General features: G+C 46.6%; 1 protein-coding gene across 3 annotated transcripts in view; it reads right to left on the bottom strand.

Moving 5' to 3' along the window:
* Window positions 1–25,340, bottom strand: part of CEP290 (centrosomal protein 290) — a 557,889-nt gene that overhangs the window by 216,656 nt on the left and 315,893 nt on the right. For all 3 annotated transcript variants that reach the window (XR_003856690.1, XM_029601651.1, XM_029601650.1), the window contains exons 34-35: window positions 19,460–19,726; window positions 9,804–9,911 (exon numbers count right to left, since the gene is read on the bottom strand). Coding sequence is in view for 2 of the 3 variants with exons in the window: in XM_029601651.1 (XP_029457511.1) it covers window positions 9,804–9,911; window positions 19,460–19,726 (375 nt within the window). In the remaining variant the exon portion in view is untranslated. The remainder of the gene's footprint in view (window positions 1–9,803; window positions 9,912–19,459; window positions 19,727–25,340) is intronic.

Below are 25,340 nucleotides of genomic sequence, written 5' to 3'. Positions count from 1 at the left end.
TGCTAGTAGTTATAATTCAAAAGTCAATGAAGTGATGAGTAACTGGCTACAAAAGCAAAGATAGAGATCACCAGGAGAGTCTCTGGCACAGATATACTGCCAAATTGTTGTACCATTTATTGATAAAGGAAGGACACTATGCTTAAACCTGACCAAATCAGCAGCAAGTGGCTTTAATCTGAGACCTGTATCTCTGGGTTTTACATCCGTTAACATATACAGAGATTTTAAATTTGCAAAATAAATCTTGTGATGAAATAGAATGCAAGTCAGAAGACAGAATAAAATCTGGACTGGCTACAGTGGAAGAAGTTAATAAATGTTCATGAACCCAATCACTAGTAGAAACTGAAATGGTTTTGCTTGCCTCCTGCTCTAATAAGCTTTCAAAAAGATTCCACTTTTGGTGTCCTCTCATGCAATTTTAGTTAAGGTACTCCACATTCAAAATTTCAAGCGTCAAGACTTGCTTTCATTGTCGGTGCTTTTGCAAAGTGGATGCAACTATAAATCTGTTGGCTACAATTACCTGAATAGCTTATTTTTTAGTTATATGCTCAAGAAGGCATCCTTTTAGAATTTCCTTCTACTGTCAGAATCCTTTACTATGGATAGGAAAATTGGTTCTTACCTGCTAATTTTCGTTCCTGTAGTACCACAGATCAATCCAGACTGCTGGGTTATGTCTCCCTTCCAGCAGATGGAGTCAGAGAAAAAACTGAAAAGGCACCCTCCTGATGACCCAGTGTGCCATCTGCGATTCCTCAGTATAATCAATATCAAAGCAGAATGAAAACAATTTAACAGCCAATGACTAGACCAAAGAACTGATAATAAATGGTTCCAACTTGTTGAACTATGTACACTCAAGGAGTAGATATTCTTCCCTTTCTCATTCGTTAGCATATATATGAAGTTGTGTGTAGTCTTCATACACCATGTATAATCTTCAGATCCCCTGTGCAGGAAGAAACGGAAAGAAAACAAACAGACTTACCAACTACCTGGGTGGGCATCTGGACTGATCCGAGGTACTACAGGAACGAAAATTAGCAGGTAAGAACCAATTTTCCTTTCCTGTAGTACCCGGATCAGTCCAGACTGCTGGGATGTACCCAAGCTGCCTTAACTGGGGTGGGACCCGGTAAGTCCCGCTTGAAGCACTCCGCTATCAAAACAATTGACATCTGGAGCTCGGACGTCCAAGCGGTAATGCCTAGCAAAGGTGTGCAAAGATTTCCAAGTCGCCGCTCGGCAAATCTCCTGAGGAGAAATACATTGGCTCTCCGCCCAAGATGCCACCTGAGATCTGATAGAATGTGCTTTAAGACCATCAGGTAGTGGTCAGCCCATACATATGTACGCCGATGCAATCGATTCTCACTCCCCCACCCCTCCCCAATCCCTTCCCCCCACCCAACCTCACCCTTTCCTTCTCCCTCTGGACATACCAGGCTAATAACTGCCTAGGATAAACCTATGTTTTTGTATCTTACAGTTTTTGTTGATTTATATATTTATCTCTCTCTAATTGTTTCTTAGTTTAAACTCTGTACTGTCTTCCATTGCCCAGGTTTTATGCTCCCTGTTTAATGTAACTTTACTTTCTACCTTGATGTTAATTGGTTTCCCCTCAGTTACATTGTAAACCGGTACGATAAGACCTAGTCTTGAGCATCGGTATAGGAAAAGAAATTAAATAAATAAATAAATAAATAACCATCGGGCAATAGTGGCCTTGGACGCATTCTGCCTCTTCTTAGGACCAGTCCATAAAACAAAAAGATGGTCTGACAACTGAAAGGCATTAGTCACTTCCAAGTACCTGAAAACTCCTACTCTCCTCAACAGTTTATCATGTATCCTCCTCATAATCCACCTATCCTAAACTGAATTAGTTGTCATAATGTTTATATACTCTAATTTATTGTAAAGCTAAATAATGTTTATCTATACTTATCTACTCTAAATTATTGTAAAGCCTGTTGCTACGTTACGTTACAATGTGAACCGAGGTGATGTTTTTGACGTGCCCCGGTATATAAAAAATTCTTAAATAAATAAATAAATACCCAACGAATGTCCAATTTTCTTAAATCCTGAGCCTGAGGAGAATCGCGATCCAAATCTGAAAAGACCGATAACTCAACGGTCTGATTCATATGAAAAGCCAATACCACCTTCGGAAGAAAGGAAGGTACCATCCGAAGAGAAACTCCCGAGTCTTAAATCCGCAAGAACGGCTCCCGGCAAGACAACGCTTGAATCTCGGATATCCATCTGGCCGAACAGATAGCCACGAGAAACACTGCTTTAAGCGTCAGATCCTTCAACGTGGCCCGCTTGAACATGAGAAATTGCCATGCTAGGTCAGACCAAGGGTCCATCAAGCCCAGCATCCCGTCTCCAACAGAGGCCAAACCAGGCCACAAGAACCTGGCAAATACCCAAACACCAAGAAGATCCCATGCTACTGATGCAATCAATAGCAGTGGCCATTCCCCAAGCCAACTTGATCAATAGCTGTTAATGGACTTCTCCTCCAAGAACCCATCCAAACCTTTTTTGAACCCAGCTCAAAAGGCATTTTGCATAGCGCCCGGAAAACTAGGTTCAAACCACGAAGGGCATACTGGTCGCACCGGCGGGTGCAAATGCTTGGCCCTCTTCAAAAAACGCGCCATAACTGGATGCCCTGCAAGGGAAGAACCATCCACTTTACCTCGTAAACAGCCCAAGGCCACTACCTGAACACGAAGCGAACTGTACGCCAAACCTTTCTTCAGGCCTTCCTGCAAGAACGTGTACTACCATGGCCCTACGCGGGGACACCTGCAACCCGCTACTCTAGGAGTCAAAAACCTTCCAAACCCTTACATAAGTAAGCAAAGTGGAAGTTCCGTGCGAGAAGCAGAGTAGAAATCACCACCTCAGGATACCCTTTTTTCCTCAGCTGTCTCCTCTCATAAGCCAAGCCGCTAGACAAAAGTGATCTGCCTGATCGAAAAATACTGGACCCTGACGAAGAAGCTTCTGAAGGTGACCGAGACGCAAGGGTCCATCTACCGCTAAGTTGATCAGGTCTGCGAACCACGGTCTCCGTGGCCATTCTGGCGCTACAAGAACTAATGGCCCCTGGTGAGACTCTATCCATCTCAGGACCTTGCCCACCAGAGGCCAAGGAAGAAACACATATAGAAGTACGTGCGGGGCCACAGAAGGACCAGAGCATCTACCCCTTCTGCCCTGTGCTCCCTTCTGTGACTGAAGAACCGGGCCACCTTTGTGTTCAATCGCGTTGCCATCAAGTCCAGATGGGGTATTCCCCACCGCCAGGTCAAGAGCTGCATCAACTCCTCAGACAGCTCGCACTCCCCAGAGTCTAGCTACTGACGACTGAGAAAGTCTACCTGGACATTGTCCACCCCAGCTATGTGAGACGCCGCCAGACGAAGCAGACTGCATTCCGCCCAGACCATGAGCTTGTCCGCTTTGGCAGCCACCGGTCGACTCTTTATTCTCCCTTGCCGGTTGATGTACACCACCGTGGTGGCATTGTCTGAGAGGACCCGTACCGACTGATGGCGGAGAAGGGGAAGGAAGCTGCGCAACGCTAGATGAACCGCTCTGGTTTCTAAACGACTGATGGACCACTTGGACTCTTGAGCTGACCCACTGACCTTGAGCTGAACGCGACTGACAAACTGTCCCCCAACCGGAGAGACTGGCATCCGTTGTCACAATCAGCCACTGTGGATTCTCCAAATCCATCCCCTGTTGTAAATGCTCTGATACTAGCCACCACTTGAGACTGCTTCTGGCTGGATCCAGGAGAGGTAAGCGGAGGCGAAACTCCTCGGACTTGGGATCCCAGCGGGAAAGCAACACCCTCTGCAAAGGCCTCTTATGAGCAAACACCCAGGGAACCAACTCCAGAGTAGAAGCCTTAGAACCAAGAACCAGTAATTAGTCCCAAACTCTGGGCAAGGGAAGGGCCATCAGACGGCGAACCTGAGGCTTCAGCTTGGTCATTCTCTGCACGGAGAGGAAAGCCTTGCCCACCACTGTGTCAAAACGTGCACCCAGGAACTCCAACACTTGTGACGGAACCAGCTGACTTTTGGGGAAATTGATAACCCAGCCAAGTGACTGAAGACGCAGTAACACCGACTGAACTGCCTGTCTGCAAAGGTGTTGTGACTTCGCCCGAACCAGCCAGTCATCCAAATAGGGATGAACCAGAATCCCCTCTCACCGAAGAGACGCTGCTACCACCATCATTACCTTGGTGAATACGTGAGGCGCTGTCGCCAGACCGAACGGGAGCACTTGAAGCTGATAATGCTCGCCCAGTACCATGAACCGGAGAAACCTTTGATGATGCTCCTGTATGCCGATATGCAGATACGCCTCCGTCAGATCTAAAAAGGCCAAAAATTCGCCTTTGTGGACGGCCGCAATGAGGACCTCAAGGTCTCCATGCAAAAATGTGGAACCCGGAGAGCCCTGTTGACTTTCTTCAAGTCCAGGATCAGATGGAAGGAGCCCTCCTTCTTGGGAACTACAAAGTAAATGGAGTATCTGCCGGTTCGGCACTCGCTCGGCGGGACTGGAACGATTGCTCCCAGTTCCTTCAAATGACCCAGGGTCTGGAGTACCACTTGCTGTTTGCCAGAGACCCGCAAGGAGACACCAAGAAAAGATCCCGCAGTGGGCAAGCAAAATCTAAAGTGTAACCGCGATTTATAATATTTAAGACCGATTGATCCGACGTGATCTTGACCCATTCCTCTCGAAAGAGAGATGGCCCCCGATCACCGGAACGGAGGAATGGGCCGGCGCACCTTCATTGGGAAGATTTGGTGTTGGATAATCCTTGGGAGGTTCCGTCTCGGGAAGGCCACCTGCCTCAAAAGGAATGGGACCTCGATGGTGCCTGTCGAGGAGGAAACGACGAGGCCCTACTAGACCGAAAACACCGCTGGCCCCCGGAAACGACCCCTATAGGAACTGAAAGGACGAGTAGACTTGGGTCTATCCTCCGGCAATTTGTAAACCTTGTTCTCCCCCGTCCTTGATAAGATTTTCCAGATCATCTCCAAATAAGAGTTTCCCCTTAAATGGTAAAGATCCTAACTGAGACTTGGAAGAGACGTCAGCTGACCAATTGCGCAGCCAAAGCAATCTCCTCGCTGCCACAGGGGATGATATCGTGCGTGAGGTGGTTCTCAGGAGATCATACAGAGCATCAGCCGTATAAGCGACCGCTACTTTCATCCGGTCCGCCTGTTCCGCCTCTGCCGGGGGAAGTTCCTGGGCCATAAGCAGCTGCTGTATCCATCTAAGGGTGGCTCTCTGCATGAGATTACTGCAGATGGCCGCCCTAATCCGCTAACACCTCAAATATTCTCTTAAGAAGAATCTCAAGCTTTCTGTCCTGTAGATCCTTGAGGGCAGCACCGCCTGTCACTGGAATCGTGGTGTGCTTGGCGATGGCCGATACGGCCGCAACCACTTTAGGAATCTTAAGGAGTTCCAAGAACTCATCCGAGAGCGGAAGGAGCTTCTCCATGGCCCTGCTAACGGCGTAGAGTGGCTTCCAGGGCGTCCCATTCCCGAGTCATGAGCTGTAACGGGCTCAGGTGGAATGGAAAAGATCTAGGAAGGGCTCGAAGACCTGACAATACCGGATCCCCTGGATGCTGATCTGCCACCGATTGTGGAGCTGGAAGATCAAGCTCAGTACACACATGCGGGATTAAAGGATCCAGCTCATCCCTCCTAAACAACCGGAGCACTCGTGGATCATCCCCCTCAACTGAAGCGGAATTATCCACGTCCTCGCCCAGATCCGCAGCGGGGTCTTGGGGCGCGGGGTCAGATGAAGGAGCTGGCGTTGCCCTTGCACCAGGGGCTGGCTGAGGTATAGGAGCCCGGAGCGCCTCCTGGTTGTCAGCAGGCCTTGGCCTCTTTGTTGGAGGAGGTTGTCGTGAAATCAAATCAGCCTCTGCCTCCATATGAGCCTTATGTAAGAGCAGCACAAATTGTGATGAAAAAGGGTGCTGTCTCTTTAAGGCCCCCCACCCCACAGGCGAAATAGGGGGAGGAGAAGGGGGGGAGGAGGCAGAGGCTCACATGCAGGTTCGAGTGGCGGTTCAGGGCTTAAACTAGGAGGTGGAGGAAATTCTCCTCCCCTGGAGCCCTGAGAATCCTCGGGGTGTGAGTCACCCAAATGGCCACCGTTCCCGCGCTTCGCGGGGACGGGGCCAGCCGAGGAAAACTATCCTGCCTATGTCTGGCAACCCCTCGCAGCCGCGGGAGAGACCTTTTGCCTTCCAGAGGCACATGTGAAGGGCCCTCTCTCCCGGGTAAGCAGCGCGAACACAAGTCGTTGCGGAAGAGTTGTGCTGCCGACTCCGCACAAGTTGAGCACTTCACTCCCCACGGCATAGCAGTTACCGGCGCGAAAAAAAAGTCTGCCTGAGTAGAAATTTTACCCCTTCTGGAGGCCTGGGAAACAAGCAGGCTGACTCGGTAGGTTTTTTTTTTTTTAAACCAAGCTTGAGCAAAAGGGGAATGTAAGGTCCCTGAATTCAGAGAAATGAAATCATCTCTGTCCTGTAGGGGAGAGGGACCGGCCCACCACTAAATCTCCCCTATTCATTGGGCTGCCACGGACTCTCTAGGTAAACAAGCTGAAAAACCCAAGGTCCAACTGTGCCTGCTTAAAAGTAAACTGTCTATTTAACGTAATCAGGAGGAATCTGTACTCCTTGACTGAATAATAAACAAAGAAAATCTCTTTCCTTTTTTTTTTTTTGTACTTACTACCCAGTTGATCTAGTCATTTGGCTACCAGGGTGTAAAAACCCTCTTGACTAAATAAGAATCAAAATTTAGTAAGACCAGGACCACAGGTTATGCTGTCTTCCACCTGCTGGAGTCAGAGAAATACTGAGGGATCACAGATGGTACACTGGGTTATCAGGGGGGTGCCTTTTCAGTTTTTTCTGACTCCATCTGCTGGAAGGGAGGCATAACCCAGCAGCCATTAACTGATCTGGGTACCTACAGGGAATGAATAATACATGAAATCAGATCTCCTTTCTTTAGTGTTGGGTCCACAGCTTGTGACAGACTTTATGACACAAGCATATGATAACATTCTGATGTTGATTTAAAATATATCTATTGAAATTCACACCTAGGTAAGTGTTTCTCAGAGCCATAAAAATATACACTAGAAAAAGAGTACCACAAAGTAACATCCATATATTTTTTAAAAAGCAGCAACAGTGGCTCTCTGGCTGCGTTCTGCATGCAGATTTGGTAAATCAGAGATGTGAAACTAAATATGGTACAAGGTCATTTAAGTTACTAAATTTTCAGAAAGCAAAGTTTCTTATCTGTAATAGGTGTTCTCCATGGATAGCACAAGAGTCAGCTATACAAACTGGGCGACATCGTCCAGTGGAGCTGATTCGGTATTTTATTCTCTCCTAATCCAAAAACCTTTGCATTCCATTCTGGGCATGTCCAGGGGTTCCCATGCTAATGTCGCCGCATGCCTTTCCCTCACTTCATTTCTGAGCTTGTCTTTAGGATGAGGGAAAGACTGTGTGGCTGTTTGTTCTGCTTCCACAGAGAACACCTGTTACAGGTAGGCAACTTCACTTTCTCCGTGAACAAGTATCACAAAGCAGTCACACAAGTTAGGACTCTGCAGCTAAGGGTTGCCTTTATTTCTCTTTTCCTTTTGTTTTTTTATTGCAACCTATGATAAGTTCTCAACTTCCTGCACACTTATTTTAAAATGTAACCAAGCACACACTGAGCAAATTTACTGTCTGCACAAGATTCCTGTTCTAAACTAAAGAGCTGTGCCAAAGTATGTCCTGATGTCCATACTACTGCTTTGCAAACATCCTGCACAGAAGCAGAGTTGAAATGAGCTAATGTGGTGATAGCTCTTGGCTAATGGGCCTTTATCAGGTGTGAAATTTGATAATTTTTAGTCTCATAACAAATATACAAGTGACTCAGCAGATGGAGGAACATGGAAACAACATGGGTGGGAGATTAGGTATATAGGCAGGTAAAAGGAGGGCTAGGGTGGGGGGAAGAAATTGGGGTGGGCAAATCCTAGGAAAGTAAGGAGGTTCAAAAAATAAGGAAGATGGAATCAGTGGGATGCATAGGATAGCGGAGGAGGGGGGAGAAAGAGTGTTGTCACTGAGGTGGGAGGGGTGACTTTCTTTCACTCAAATTTTTTTTTTTTTTTTTAGAAGTTAAAGTGTCTGTTGAAGGAGGTTCTTTCTATTTTCTTGTGATGTTTTGATTTTTTGTACTCTTTAAGCTCAATAAATTAGCGCCCTTGAGGATATTCTGCCACAGGGGCTGCATATCGTGCTATCATGAACTAGGACCAGGTGGCAGAGGTGCCAATCTTGCTGATCTACAGAGGGCATTTTCTGCACTGTTTAAAAGGATTTTTTCCTTTCTTTTCCGAATATAATTTTGGTACAGACATCCTTTGGTGTTCTAGATTTTTTTCTTTTTTAAATGGAGCTGACGAGAGAAAATTGCGAATGTTGGCAAAGCGGATGAATTTAGACCACTTCTATTTACCGTAATTAAATTATTAAAACCACTTCTATTTAAAGCAGATTTTCAAATGGTTCTTCAGTCTCTTAGTTTTTCAGGATTGGACTATTGTACTAGTCTTTTTTTGGGTTTACCAGATTCGACTTTAAGACCTTTGCAACAGATTCAGAATTCTGCTGCTCGATTACTGACAGGATCATCTTTGAGACATCATATTTTCCCCTATTTTATTTAGTTTGCACTGGTTGCCTATTAAATTTAGGGTGAAATATAAAATACTGTCATTAATCCATTCATTAATACATGATCCGGACTCAACCTGGCTTTGTACTTCATTGCGGTTATATAAACCAACTAGAAATCTTAGATCTACTACCAAGTATCTACTTGATATTCCTACGGTTAGGCTGGCCAGACTCAATATAACCAGAGAGAGAGCATTTTCGGTGGCAGGACCCATACTTTGGAATTCGCTTCCAAATACACTAAGGTTAATCACTGATCACAAGGAATTTAAGAAGGTACTAAAAGCTTATTTATTTAAGATGGCCTTTGCAGGACTTGTAGAAACGAATCCATCTTCTTAAAGACTCTCATACGATTAACGGTTATTCATTTAACATATATAATACTTTCAAATAGCTTACTCATGTTTAGCCAAACCATGTGAAAACAGTGGTTATTGTTTTTCCTCTACTTTCAGACTTTTCTTGTTTTTATAAAATTAGTATAATTATGATAAAGAATTAGGGATTATAAACATACATTGTATTTTGTTTCCATCTATTACTTTACTTTCTCTATTTGTATTTTATTTTATTTGTTTGTTTTTTATATATTTGATTTTGTTTAATTATCATTTTATTTTTATTTTTTATTGGAAGTTGTAAACCGTCTTGGTCAGACATTGTCTGTGAAAGTCGGTATAGAAATGCTATTAAATAAATAAATAAATAAACCATAGGAGAGGCTTGCGGTGACATTAGCACAGGATCTCCTGTGCATACTCAGAACAGACTCCGGAAGTTTCTGGCCTACAAGAGAATAAAAGACTGAATTAGCGCTGTCGGATGAAGTCACCCAACTTGTGTGGCTGTCCATGAAGAAAGACAAAACAAAATGAGTTAGATTGAATATTCTACTTTAATTGGTGTGCTCAAAACAGAGTATGACATTCAGGCAACATTGTAAACTCTTACCAAAACAGTTTGCTTGAATTTATTCAGTGAAAAGTCTGAATGTGCATCCAACTTCTGATATAAAACATGGAGATTTTCCTCATGCTTTTTAGCAATTGCCTCTTGCTCCTGTTAGAAAAAAAATCAGTATAATTTCCTAGTAAGTAACTGTGTATACAGATAAAATGTAATATATATCAAAACATTCTATGCAAATTGAAGGCATAGACCAGTGGTTACAGCAAGGGGTTGACAAATGGGGACGCTAATGTCCTAATCCATCTTCTCCCACTGGATATTCCTTGTGACGCTATGCAAGTCACTTCACCCTCCATTATCTCAGGTATTAACTTAGACCTATCTGTATTGTACCCGATTGTAACTCGCCTTGATCTTGGGCTTGGGAAGGCAAGCAATTACATCCAAATCCAAAAATAGAATTTTTAAAGGAAACCTTATATTATCACAGTTGTCAAAATTATCAGTATGGGAGGCAAATGTCAGGTTTTTCCACATGTAATCTGGTATTTACCCTCAGAAATATACTATCTGAAACTGCTCTTCCCAGTGCTGGGGAAATGGCACTGAGGTCAGGGCCATCTCAGCAAAGTACTCATATGGAGTTTACTATTAACTTTCTACTCCTACAAATTTAGAGTATTTATGTAATTGCTATCCCCACTAGGCCAGAAACATTTTCAAGAGAAACTCTGTGGAAAGCTTTCCTTTGAAAATGAGCCTGCAAAATGAAAATTTAGTGCACAATATATAAACCATGCTATGCAGATACACATAAGAAACAGTCCATGCTCTGTGGACCAACAATCGTCAGGACAGATAGATAAGACGCACAATTAAACTCTGGAATTTGTTGCCAGAGGATGTGGTTAGTGCAGTTAGTATAGCTGTGTTTAAAAAAGGATTGGATAAGTTCTTGGAGGAGAAGTCCATTACCTGCTATTAATTAAGTTGACTTAGAAAATAGCCACTGCTATTACTAGCAACGGTAACATGGAATAGACTTAGTTTTTGGGTACTTGCCAGGTTCTTATGGCCTGGATTGGTCACTGTTGGAAACAGGATGCTGGGCTTGATGGACCCTTGGTCTGACCAAGTATGGCATTTTCTTATGTTTTTATGTTCTTAAGACAAATAAGTATTTGGGGTTGGGAAAAGATAAGAATTCTCAAAACCCTGATATAAGAAAAGGAGGAAACTGAGAAGGCTTTGCCTGGTTATCTTTATGTAAATGTTCAGCCACACCTAATCAGCTAGGTATACAACTGAAATTGACCTAAATCTAGCCGGAAAAGTTTTGGCCAGCTAGATTTAGCCCTGCTATTTGTAAACCAGAAGTGTCTAGTTAAATTTAGCTGGCTAGTGCTAAACATTTGCACTTACTGGCTGAATTGAAAACCCTCCCTGGAAATGTTTCTAGAACTTCCTTTTTTCTGACCGATTAAATCTGTGCAGCCTGTAAACTTGGACAAACAAATTTAATCATTTGATGAAGTAAAATTTTCAGAATCAGAAGTTTACTTCTGATTCTGAAACAATGAACAATCTGAAACAATGAACGCTGACACCTGGGCAACAGTGGGTATCTTGGATTAGAGGTAGGCCGTGGCTTACCCTTGGCTTGCTCAGTCTCGAGATATGATATCCGAGGTTCTCTAATTCTGGAGCAGCCGTGGGCGGGATGCTGAGTCCATCTGTCTACACTAAGGAAAACAAAATTATCAGGTAAGTAATTTCTCCATTTCCTGGCGTGTAGCCAGATGGACTCAGGACCAATGGGATGTACAAAAGCTACTCCCCTCAGGGTGGGAGGCTGCCCGTGGCCCACTTGGTGCTGCCCTTGCGTAAGCTGTGTCCTCCCTGGCCTGAACATCCAGGCAGTAGAACCTGGAGAAGGTGTGTAGGGAGGACCATGTCACCACCCAACAGATCTCGGCTGGCGAAAGCGGCTTGGTTTCAGCCCAGGAGACTGCCTGGGCCCTTGTAGAATGCGCCTTGACCTGTAGAGTTAATGGATTTCCTGCCTCTGTGTATGTTGTATTAATTACTTCGTTGATCCAGCGGGCTATGGTCGCCCGCGATGCCGCTTCTCCTTGTTCCTTCCCGCTGTGAAGAATGAACAGGCGATCAGTTTTCGCACAAGTCCCGATCTTTTCAGGTATCTGACTAGGAGTCTGCCAACATTTAGATGGCGAAGGGGGCAGAGTCTTCAGAGTCCTTATGTTCATCTGAAGATGGTCTCAAGATGGTTTGGTTCACGTGAAACTGGGAAACCACTTTCGGTAAGACGGAGGAGACCGTGCGCAGTTGTATGGTTCTAGGCGTGAGCCTAGGGACGGTTCCCGACAGGATAGTGCCTGAGTTTGGAGATGCAACGAGTTGAAGTAGCAAGGATGCTGCCCTCAATGTTAAGGGGCGTGTTGGCAGACCACGAGTTGGTCTGCAGAAAATCCCGTCCAGGTAGAGATTCCATAGAGGTGCCGGCCACTTTAGGGGTGGTCAGAGTTGTTTAACCCCTTTCCTGGAGTGGGACATATCTGGATGGGTTGCTAGTCTGATGCCGTCTACTTCGGCAGTGAAGCCAGTCAGTGTGGGAAGCTGGAGCTTGAGGGAGTTGAGAGCCAAACTCTTCTTCATACCATCCTGCAGGAACTCCAGGATCATGGCTTATTGGCTGTCCGCGAGAGAATCCCGCGGTTCTTTACAGCAGGCTTCGGATACTCTCCAGATCCTTATGTAAGATAGGGATGTGGAGACCTTGTGCGCTGGAAGCAGAGTGTTCATCACAGCCTTGTGTAACTGCGATTCTTCAGGCCGGGTCTCTCATGGGTCAGGCCGGAAGAGGGAATCGAGACGGACTTACGTGGAGGATCGGGCCCTGCCGGATGAGATCCCTGCGTGGAGGTAGGTACAGAGGGTTCCCCGCAAGTACTCTTCGCATGTCTGCATACCATGGTCATCTTGGTCAATCCGGGGCGACTAGTAAACTAGTCCCCTGTGGTGCTCTATTTTGCGGATGATCTGCCCAGTTGTGGCCATGGGATAGCGTACAATAGATCTTCCTGTGATCAGGTTTGGACGAAAGCGTCGAGTCCCCAGGGTTGTGGTTCTCGTCTGTAACTGAGGGACCTGGGAACTCGGGCATTGAGCCGGGTTGCCAGTAGATCCAAAGCTGGGAGGCCCCAGCTATTTATTATCAGTTGGAGGCTGTGGTCGACAGTGTCCATTCCGCCGGGTCTAGGCTCTCTTTGCTGGAGTAGTCTGCTGAGACATTATCTTTTCCCGCAAATTGGGAGGCCGAGATCCTCGTAGGTTTATCTCCGGCCCTGTCAAGAGAGGGTCTATCTCCATAGACACCTTACGGCTCTTGGTTCCTCCTTGGCAGTTGATGTAAGCCACTGTTATTGCGCTGTCCGACATTATTCTGATTGACTTGCCCAGTCTGTGGCTGAATCGCAGGCAAGGAAGCCTGACTGTTCAAGCTTCCAGGCGGATTATGTTCCATTCCGCCTCTTTCTTGTTCCCTTGTCCCTGGACCGTCAGTTCCTGACAGTGGGTTCCCCACCCTCGCAGGCTCGCATGATCCGGTTCGGTGGGGATAGGCTTACTCCTCTGCTTAGGTGGACTTCCTGTAGTCACCATTGGGGTTGAGCCTGAACCTCTGCTGATAGTTGGAGGTGAATTGGGTAGTCTTAGGACAGTGGATTCCATCGTGACAGTAGGGAGCGCTGGAGCGGTCGGTGTGTGTGGGCACTTGCTCACGGAATGACCTCTGAGGTTGATGCCGTGAGACCGCAGGCTTGAAGGTAGTCCCATACCTTGAGGCATGCATTGGTCAACTGTCATGATTGTTACTTCAGTGTTGTTCTTGGTGTTCATGACCCATCCGAGCTCCTGCAGTAGGCTCTTGACTCTGCTGGTCGCCTGCCTGCTCTCCTGTGAAGATTTTGCCCTGATCAGCCCGCCGACCAGGTGAGGATGTACCAGGATCCCATTCCTTCTTCAGTGCTGCCGCCACGACCACCATGATTTGGTGAAGGTCCTGGGGGTGGTTGCTAGGCCTAAGAGGAGCACCCGAGACTGGTAAAGGTAACCTAGTATCGCACAATGCAGGAAGTACTGGTGATGCAAGAGATCTAGGCGTCATAGTGGATAACATATTAAAACAGTCGGTTCAGTGTGCTGCGGCAGTCAAAAAAGCAAACAGAATGTTGGGAATTATTAGAAAGGGAATGGTGAATAAAACAGAAAATGTCATAATGCCTCTGTATTGCTCCATGGTGAGACCGCACTTTGAATACTGTGTACAATTCTGGTTGCCGCATCTCCAAAAAGATATAATTGCGATGGAACTGTCCAACTTACCTCCTCCTGCACCTCCCCTTCACCAAGGGCTACCAAAATGATAAGGGGAATGGAACAGCTCCCTTATGAGGAAAGACTAAAGAGGTTAGGACTTTTCAGCTTGGAGAAGAGACGGCTGAGGGGGGATATGATAGAGGTGTTTAAAATCACGAGAGGTCTAGAACGGGTAGATGTGAATTGGTTTTTTACTCTTACAGATAATAGAAAGACTAGGGGGCACTCCATGAAGTTAGCATGTGGCACATTTAAAACTAATCGGAAAAAGTTCTTTTTCACTCAACGCACAATTAAACTCTGGAATTTGTTGCCAGAAGATGTGGTTAGTGTAGTTAGTATAGCTGTGTTTAAAAAAGGATTGGATAAGTTCTTGGAGGAGAAGTCCATTACCTGCTATTAATTAAGTTGACTTAGATAACCACCGCTATTACTAGCAAATGTAACATGGAATAGACTTAGTTTTTGGGGTACTTGCCAGGTTCTTATGGCCTGGATTGGCCACTGTTGGAAACAGGATGCTGGGCTTGATGGACCCTTGGTCTGACCAAGTATGGCATGTTCTTATGAAGATAGGCTTCGGAAAGGGTCCAGGGAGGTTAGGAACTCTCCCAGTTGTACTGCCATTATAACGGCGCGGAGGGTTTCCTTGCAGAAATGTGGCATCCGTAGATGACGGTTGATGTTCTTGAGATCCAAGATGGGTCAGAGTGACCCTTCCCTTCTTGGAAACGAAAAGCCAGATGGAATAGCGCCCAGTAGTTTGCTGGGGCGTGGGCACCGGAGTTATTGCCTTCAGACTGAGTAGTCTTGTTAATGTGGTTTCTACTGCCAGTCTCTTGAGTGGGAGTGGCAGGGTAATCTCATAACTTTGTCTCGATGGATGCAGCGGAACTCCAGAGAGTACCCTCTCGAATGATATTTAGGACCCATTTGTCTGACGTTATATCGATCCATCTTTGGTAGAAGAGGGCAAGTTGACCCCCTATGGCATCCTCCTGTGGATGGGCTGGTCTCTTCTCATGTGGGGTACAGGTGGAGCCTGTCCCCGGTCCTGCTCCCCTCTTGGTGTGTCTGCTCCGGGAGGACTGGTTCCTTCCGGAGGGGCGAGGTACCTGGACTGTGTTCCTGTAGGGTCTAAAGCACTGCAAACTTCTGCCCTAGATCCTTCAGGGGGAGGAACGCTGGGGTCTTTTACCTCTATCTTCCGTGAGTCGGGGCACTGGAGATTCGCCCCATTTGTTGGCTAACTTCTCCAAAATGCTCCCGAACAAGAGAGATTCTTTAAGGGGAATCTCGTGAAATTTGCTTTAGATGTCGTGTCCACAGACCAATTTCGTAGCCATCGTTGTCTTCTGGCTGTTACTACCGAGGCAACGCCTCTGGCTGGGGTGTGCATAAGGTCTGAGCTTGCATCAGTGAGGAAGGATGCCGCAGATTCCATTGCATTTCCGGCCGAATTTGTGGTTCTCGAGAGTGCTACCAATGCGCAACAGAAAGCAAACTGCAGTGTCATTGTTATTGCGTCGAAGGCCTGCTTAAGGATGGACTCCAATCGTCTGTCCTTCAGGGCCACTCCTCCCTCAACGGGAATCGTTGTTCACTTTGAGACTGCACAGGCCATAGTGTACACTTTCAGGAACGCAGGCGCTCCTTGGCCGCAGGTTCCAGGGGGTATAGGCCTTCCAAGGATCGCCCCCCCCCCCCCCCCCTTTGAAGATGGCCTCCGGGGCATTCCATTCCAGGTCAATCAGTTCCTGGATGGCTTCAACATAGGACAGTAGCATGAGGCCTTATGAGAGGGCACCAAGATGGAATTCCTCTTTGGATCCACCATAGGGTCAGTGCCCGGAATGCCCCGCGTCTTCGGAGTCTGAGAAACAAGGGCTTTAAGAAGATCGAGCCCCGCTCTCCTGAGGTGAAACCTAAGGGTCCCTCCCCAAGTCGAGAATGCCTGAGGTGATTTCCGATATCCCTCAGAGGTGTGCCTTGGTCCCAGTGTGGACTTAGCCTCCAGAGTGGCTGAAAGGCAGCGGGTGCGCTTCCGAGCGCAGCGGTGAAGGTAAAACCCTCTCTCCCCCCGCAACTGAAGACCGTCCAATACACAAGTGGTAAGCTTGTGTAAAGTTGTGTAAAGTTTCCATCTCTCTGGTCTCGTCCCTTACCGCTTGTGTATTGGACGGTCTCCAGCTGCGGGAGGAGAGGATTTTACCTTCACTGCTGCACTCGGTTGCGCACCCGCTGCCTTTCAGCCGCTCTGGAGGCTAAGTCCACGCTGGGACCAAGGCACACCTCTGAGGGATATCGGAAATCACCTCAGGCATTCTCGACTGGGGGAGGGACCCTTAGGTTTCACCGCAGGAGAGCGGGGCTCGATCTTCTTAAAGGTACATTTCTTTCTTTTTTGCTGTAGATTTCTCTTTTTGCTGTAGATTTCTTTTCTTTTTTGCTGTAATTGTTAACACTATTCTAGTGTGGAATAGTGTCCTCATCTGCTATGGAAGACGGAGAAATACTGAAGAGCTGAGCATACTCACGGGTATATGTAGGCTGACGTCAGCTTTGAAATCTGATTCCGTCTCCCATCTGCTATCAGGAATACACTATACCCATTGGTCCTGAGTCCATCTGGCTACATGCTAGGAAATAGTCTACTGCTATTCCTCAGCATTCCACCGACCTTACACCATCAGCTCTTGACAATGAGCATCCAACCCAGGAGGCATGCATCTGTTGTGAGAACAAACCAATCTGGTGTCTCCAAGGGGACTCCTTTCCTAAGGTGTTTTTTTTGCAATCACCACTGCAACTGTTCGCTCACTTCCATTGGTAAGTGGAACCTTACTGTGTACTCCCTATGATTATGAATTCTGGCAACTTGTCTTGTGAAAAAAGCAGAGTCGTATGGGGCTCCAAGTCAGGCGGAATTTTCCCCTCTTTCAGAAGTGTGGAATCTGAGTCATACCCTGTAAATATCAGACAGTTCATGATCCTCATGCTATTCTACCTCACCAGGGACAGCCTCTTTACGAAGCTTACCTGACTTGGGCGCCAAGTGGGAAGACCTATGACATGTCCCCTCCTTATGGGGCTTCTTAGCATCCACGACACTCTATCAGAAAGGCCTGTAACCCCTGGAAAAACTCCACCAGGAGGAGGCTGAATCCATACCAGGATCCATAAGACCGAACATGACGCTCCTCGAGTCCTCCCCTGGGGACATTGTTCCCATCGGGAAAAGGGGAGGGAGGGGAACTGTCCAACTTATCTCCTCCTGCACCTCCCCTTCACCAAATCCTCCATTGGTAGGGGGGATTCCCCAAGAACAGCAAAATCTTTGGGAGGCAAATTACCTTGAGCCTCCAGACAGCGCTGACATAGGCGAATTGAGAGTGACTGTTGGAATGCCTTATATGACAAGCCACACAAAGATTTTTGCCCCTGGCGCCATTATCCTTCACCAAAAGGCCACTCTTCTGTCCACGAAGTCTCCTGCACGCACATCAATGTGCATGTGGACATATCCCGTATAATTACGCGCTCAAGTCTAGGCTACGGGCTTGTGCAGATACACACACAAGCTGACTCTAAGCTATAGGTCAGCAGTGTGTACTCACGCACATGCCTGAGTGTGTGTGGGAAAAAAAATGCCTGCCACAATCTAAGCGCATTTCGCAGTGGCCTAGGCACTCACCACACTGCCGACTGACAGTAGCGGTGACACAGGGCCTAAGTGCGAACGCTGCATTAACTGCTGACCCGCACTGCCAGAATGCTACTTGGCTCTTCTTTCCAATGACTCACCGGAAGTTTGGGAGGTTTTAGCTCCGAGGGGAAGAAATGACCGAACAGGGAAAGGGGATCCTTTCTTTTACCTGAGCTCAGCCCTCTCCGGCTGGAAGCATGATTGGGCCAGCAGCTGCAGGAGTAGATGGCACAAGCCTTTTCCCCTGAGCTCCCCCTTGTCCTCGGACAATCTTTAGAGCTTAATTATGACCAGGCGGTAGGCTCAACCCCCTTAGGGAGGGACCAGCCTGGTGTCACCTCAGGAGCTCAGTCTCTTCTCTTTCCTTCTCTTCTTTTTTGTTTTTCCAACACGAACAATCCCCACTAAAAAGATGCATGTCCACCATCTGCTGGAGATGGCGAATATTGGCAGGCTGATGTCAGGGCAAGGCTGTGATGTCAGAGAGTCAGTTTTCTCCCTCTCCATCTGCTGGTAGGAGTGCATATCCACCGGTGTGTACTGGCCTGCCTGAGTGCAGAGGAAAATGCATTTTGTACTATGACAGATTGAAGAGACCTAATTCTAAGGAAGTAATTTGTAATTGTTTGCACTGGTGTAAAGTCTGTAGGTACTTTTTACATGTGTAATTTCTCTTTGAAAATTATCCTAAAGCTACCTACACACATTTATACTTCTGTGCGCGCACAGATTTTTCAGGAAACAATTGCTGAGGAATAACAGAAGTCCATTACCTGATATTAATTAAGTTGACTTAGAAAATAGCCACTGCTATTACTAGCAACGGTAATATGGAATAGACTTAGTTTTTGGGTACTTGCCAGGTTCTTATGGCCTGGATTGGCCACTGTTGGAAACAGGATGCTGGGCTTGATGGACCCTTGGTCTGACCCAGTATGTTCTTATACTTTCAAAAATGCAGAAGGGTGTGTGTTAGTGCAAACCTCTCCCCAACTCTACCCCCCCCCCAAGATTGTCTCTGCTCACTGTATGGAACGGTTCATGCATACTGGTCCTAAATGCTTACTTTAATCTACATATCGTGAGAGAACTTATTCAAAAGCCCATTTTCTCGAGTAAAGACTGTTTTACCCACAGAAATGACTTTGTAAATTACGCTCTAAGGGCCTGATGTTCAAAGTCATTTCCTTGCATAACACACGGTTTATGCATATAACTATTATAAATAGCCTGGGGCTCAGCGTGAGTGCGTAACCTGGTTTCACGCATACTTTTACATGAACTGGGGAGAGATTTTTTTGGGGGGGGGAATGGAGTTAGGAGTTGGATTTTAAAAATCATAAGTATGTAAATTAACCTGTTACGCCTTCTGAAGAACAGACATTACTTTGTGAATTATTCCGTATGCATACCAGGCCAATCAATTACCTGAGCATTTTCAAAGCAAATTTATGTGCGTAAGTTTACTTTGCAAATGTGGGATAAAGTCTGCATATAAAAAGTACTCATAGAGTTTACCCCAATGCGTACAGTTATAAAATTGCGCTCTAAATGTACAAGATATAATATAAGCCAAACCATAAAGCTGAATCACCTCTCTCGATTTTTCCAGATGCTGCTGATATTTTTTCAGTACTCCTTCCTTCTGGTTTAATCTTGCCTGCATGTTTGCAATCGTTTGTTGAGCAACTTTCAAACTCCTCTGGTAAGCTGGATCTTCTTCTTTCTGGCTAAGGTCACCCAGCAGTTTCTCCTGTTCAGCTGTAGTTGGCAGTCGAAGTCTTAACTCATTTATTACCTTGTCCCGGGCCAAGACATTTTCCTCTGATTTCCACAGAGTGGCTTCCTTCTCTTTTAATTTCTGCAAGGAAAATGATTCTTATTCTCACTCCATTTATCCATATAAGAAAAAGAGAAAGCAGAGTTGCTTACCTGTTGCAGGTGTTCTCCTAGGACAGCAGGATGTTAGTCCTCACATGTGGGCGACATCATCAGATGGAGCCCGGCACGGAAAACTTTTGTCAAAGTTTCTAGAAACTTTGACTGGCCGACTGGGCAGGCCCAACCTGCCGCTATCCGCGCATCCACGTGAGGTCCCCCTTCAGTCTCGTAACATAGCAAAATACAAGTGAAGAATAAAACAACAAACGAAGGTGAACCCAACATCATGGGGAGGCGGGCGGTATTCCTGAGGACTAACATCCTGTCATCCTAGGAGAACACCTGTTACAGGTAAGCAACTCTGCTTTCTCCTAGGACAAGCAGGATGGTAGTCCTCACATGTGGGTGATTACAGAGCTCCAGACTGTCCCCAGTGATCAGAGGGACCCACAGTAGCTGAACAAGGTGCCAACAGGCACAACACAACTGTGGCATTGTGGGAAAAACAGGGACAGTCTCACCCCAGACAGCACGATGAGAACAGTTGGGTTCAAGACTGGAATAGATTGCGGAGGACAGACTGGCCAAAAGCATTATCTTGGCGACTATCCCTGTCGAGGCAGTAGTGAGCCACGAATGTGTGAATAGCCACCTCTTACAATGTTATTTATACTTATATATAACTATCTGATCTTCATTTCCCTTCTCATTCCAAGTTATTGTTTTCCTTGTTATATGTAACTGCTTTTCTGCACTATTGTTTAAATGGTAAAGTTTATTATAATTACACCCCTGTTTCTTGTGAACCAGCATGATGGGACCACCGTCTTGAATGTTGGTATATAAAAAAGTTAAATAAATAAATAAATAAATAAATAAATAAATAAATAAGTGAACTCCAGGTCATGGCTCTGCAGATTTCGGCGATAGGGTCTGCACGCAGATGGGCCACTGATGCCGCCATAGCCCGCACAGAGTGAGTCTTCATCCTGCCAGCCCGGTGGAGGCCTTCCTGCTTGTAGCAGAAGGCAATGCAATCTGCTAGCCAGTTGGATAGGGTCTGTTTCCCCACTGCTACACCCAGCCTGTTGGTGTCAAAAGATACAAAGAGCTGGGTGGCTGTCTGTGCCTCGCTGTATGGTCCAAGTAGAAAGCGAGCGCCCACTTGCAGTCCAGGGTGTGAAGGGCATGTTCCCCCAGATGAGAATGAGGCCGTGCGAAGAACGTGGGAAGGATAATTGACTGGTAGATGTGAAAAGCAGCCACCACCTTCAGGAGAAATTTTGGATGCGTGTGCAGCACTACATGATCTTGGAAGAATTTCGTGTAGGGAGCATACGTAACCAGGGCTTGGATCTTGCTGACCCTGCGAGCGGAAGTGATCGCCACCAGGAATATAACTTTCCAGATGAGGAACCTCAGGTCACAGGATTTGAGAGGCTCAAATGGATGTCGCATGAGTCTTGCTAGGACAATGCTGAGATCCCATGGGGTTGCCAGTGGGTGAAGCGGGAGCTTCAGTTGAACTAAGCCCCGCATGAAACGCCTGACCAGTGGCTGGACTGAGATGGGCACCCCAGTGATACCCTGGTGGTAGGCACTGAGGTGTACCCGGACCGAGCTGGTTTGGAGGCCAGAATCTGATAGGTGCCACAGATAATCCAGCAGGTGGGGGAGTGGGCAGGAGAAAGGGTCCAGTCCGTGGTCCTCGCACCAGGTAGAGAAACATCGAGCTGTAAGATCTCTGAGTGGAAGGTTTGCAGGATTCAACCAAGACCCTGGAAACACCATCCGAGAGCTGCAGGAGCTGGAGGATCATGCGCTCAACATCCATGTCGTAAGGGCCAGGGCTCAGAGGTTTGGATGGTGCAGGGTGCCCTGGATCTGCGATAGGAGGTCGGGAGCCGTCCCCAGTGGGACCGGTATGCTCATGGACAGGTCCTTGAGCAGAGGGAACCATACCTGCCTTGGCCAGGAGGGTGCCACCAGGATTGAGCTCCCCTGCACTCAGCCCTCCGATCTGGACCGCTCCTCCCCTCCACCACGAGGCTGCTAACTCCTCCTCTGCAGGAACATGTCAGACAAGCTACAGAATCTGCAGTTAAAATCTCTCACTCTCACACAGGTGTTGCGCGTCTAAGGAGCACGACCATGGAGCTTGCCCCTTGGTGTGCCCATCGTCATCCGCCCCAGAACTGACGGCAAGATCTGCTTAGACCGACCGGACACCTCACAAACCTGATGCACTCTTCCTAACTGTAATTATATTGGCATGCTATGCTCATACTCATTCCTTGATAAGCTGTGCTACTGTCTCACACTGCATTATATTGTATCATTTGCATTGCATTGCACTATATTGTACCAGCCTGCTAACCCTGCTAATTTCTCCTCCCTGCTCCTCACCACACACACCCCCTTACACCCCCTGGCCATCCAGGCCCTATTCTAATCTGCTATGCCCCCTCACTCGGCCTCCAATTTCCCCTCATATCCCATCCCCCGTATATATCACCCATCACATAGAACACCTTGCTTCCTTCTTGTGGACCCCCCAGGCCAGCGCAAATCCCTCCTGCCTATCCTCCTCTCTCCATTAACACAAATACTAGGACTCACCACTTTATCCCTAGTCCTCTTTAATGCACAGTCCCTCTCCAAAAAAACACACATCTTAGATGACCTCCTCCTAGACTGCAAACCTGATATCTGCGCAGTCACGGAAACCTGGCTCAAGGATACGGACACAATAATCCTAAACCAACTCCCCACCCAATCCTATGACATATTCTCCATTCCTAGACCCAGAAAAAAAGGTGGAGGCATCCTCTTAGCCGCCAAAAAGAACCTCATACTCAAACCACTGAACATCAGTACCCCACCCAAATACGAAATTGGTCTGTTTAAATCCCCTGAACTCCAAATCTGCCTTGCTATTCCTCCCCAGGCCTTCTGGAACGCAACCCCTCCCCCCTTATAGAAGTTATATCCGACAAAGTTATATCCGACAAAATACTAATCACTCGACTGAAAGAAATTGGACTCAATAACAAAACTTTAAACTGGTTTGAATCATATCTAAACAACAGATACTTCCAAGCACAAATCAAAAATTCACTTTCAGACAAAATTAAACTAACAACAGGTGTCCCACAAGGATCAGCCCTATACGCAACACTCTTCAACATTTACCTACTGCCAATCTGTCATCTTCTAGCAGGACTAGGAATCACACATTACCTATATGCAGACGATATCCAACTACTGTTACCCATAGTTAACTCCATCGAGGAAACAATGCAACTAGACAACATGTACCTTGAAATAATAAAACAGCTCCTAAATCAGATGGAATTAGTAATAAACATAGACAAAACTGAATACTTACACCTCGAACGAAAAAACAATCAAAATAAAAAATATGCAAGATGTGGAACTAGCAAGAAAAGTACGGAATCTTGGGGTTATAGTGGACCCTGAGCTATGCATGAAACAGCACATCTCTCAGAAAATAAAAGAAGGATATGGTAAACTAATGACTCTTAGAAGACTGAAACCCCTCTTAACACTAAACAACCTTCGCACAATCCTACAGGCACTGATATTCGCAAGCACAGACTATTGTAATGCACTATTACTAGGGCTACCACAATCTACTCTTAGGCCGTTGCAAATACTACAAAACTCCGCTGCAAGAATTTTAACCGGCAAAAAAAGAAGGGACCACATAACTGGAACACTCGCCGAACTACATTGGCTCCCAATAGAACAAAGAATACAATACAAAGTTCTATGTATAATCCATAAGCTAATACATGAGGAAAAAGCCGACTGGCTTAACACAGCTCTGCGCGTACACGTCCCTCACAGAAACCTAAGATCTGCAAATAAGGCCCTACTTACTGTCCCCTCAGTCAAAACAGCACGGCTCACTCAAGTTAGGGAAAGAGAACTGTCACTGGCTGGCCCCGTAATATGGAACACCATGCCTCTCGAATTAAGGCTCCAGAGAAATCTGAAAATCTTCAAATCTAACCTGAAAACCTGGCTCTATAAACAAGCCTTCGATAAAGACAAAGTGAAGGAGAAAAACAATTGATTAAGTTGGACGCACCGAACAAACTCATAGTAATGTTAATCTTATACCGTTGAGAAACTGTCATACCAAATTGATTAGCTCACTTAAACTTTTAGCTTATTGCACTATATTGTTACTGAATTATGTCGGCACATACTCAAGTTGTAATCTATACCACTCATAATTGTTATCGTGCCTATATGTAAACCGTTGTGATGGTTCTCCAACTTAACGACGGTATAGAAGAGTTTTTAAATAAATAAATAAAAATAAAACATTAACTTTGAAAAACCCGCCATTCTACTAGGAGATTTCAATATCCACATGGACTCCACACCACTCTCCCCCTCATGTGAAACATTCCTTGCTGCCCTTCAGGTCATAGGCTTCACTCAATTCATGTCCACCCCCACACATAAAGCTGGGCACACCCTAGACTTTATTTTCATTAACTCCTGCATCCACGCACCATCCCCCACCGACTGTACTCCAGTTCCCTGGTCAGACCACTCACTCATCGAGACTCAGCTCACTATAAACTCCCCCACCTCCTGCAACCATCCTCAAAATAACTCCTTCTTCAGAAAATCCTGCTCCTCTGAGGAGCTTACCTCCGTACTTACCGAATCCCTAACCAAACTAGACTGCTCTTCCCCCGAAGCTGCCCTCAGCTCATGGAGCAACCTCACCCTCGACATAGCCAAACTATCAGCTCGATACAGTAAAGTGGGGCCGCAGTTACCCTGCTCCTAACCCGCTTTCTACTCACTTTTCGGCCGCGTTAGCCCTTCCTGCGATACACTATCCCCTTTAACCCATCCTTACCGCCTCTTTAAATCACCGGGTAACCCCTTCCACCCGCGGCATGTATATTAGATGTAAACGATCGAATTAGCTATTCCCTCCCATACAGTAACGCGCGCCCCAACTATCGCTATTTTACCCTGCCGTTTTGCCCCGCGTTTAACCTGCTAACTTACCGCCTACCCTTACCCCTGCGTTAGAGGCAGGGGTAAGGGTAGGCGGCAAACTTTCCCCCAAAAGGAAACCTCTAAAAACCTAAAATCCCCTCCTCCCGAAGCGACTCGACATTACTTTTTGTTGTTTTCTTACCGTTTTTGTTGCTTTTCAGCCCCTTCCCTTCTCTGCCGCCCTCCGGAGGGGGCAGCCGGCGGCGAAAGCGGCTCACAGCGGTCCCCCCCGCGCAGGTCCCGGTTCTTCTGGCTCGGCAACAGCAACAGCAGTACAATGGCCACCAATTAAAGCAACTTGTCCAGTCTGGCACAAGTTTCCATATCCATTCCCCCTTGTATTCACATTCTCCACCTGCAGCCACAGCTAGGGCTCCATCCACCCCAATCCTTCCTTCCTTCCTGGCTCGGCCAAATTGTGAAGCGGCTTGCGGCGTCCCTCCCCCCGCGCAGGTCCCGGTTCTCCTGGCTCGGCGTGAGGTGAGCCAGGGCCGTGATGTCACGCGCGCCCGTCTATGTGCTTTCATTGGCTGGAGCGCCCAAAT

Source organism: Rhinatrema bivittatum, chromosome 4, assembly GCF_901001135.1.
Source record: "Rhinatrema bivittatum chromosome 4, aRhiBiv1.1, whole genome shotgun sequence".
Taxonomy (NCBI): Eukaryota; Metazoa; Chordata; class Amphibia; order Gymnophiona; family Rhinatrematidae; genus Rhinatrema; species Rhinatrema bivittatum.
The sequence above is the reverse complement of the archived record's forward strand: the minus strand, read 5'-3'. Positions and strand labels throughout refer to the sequence as shown.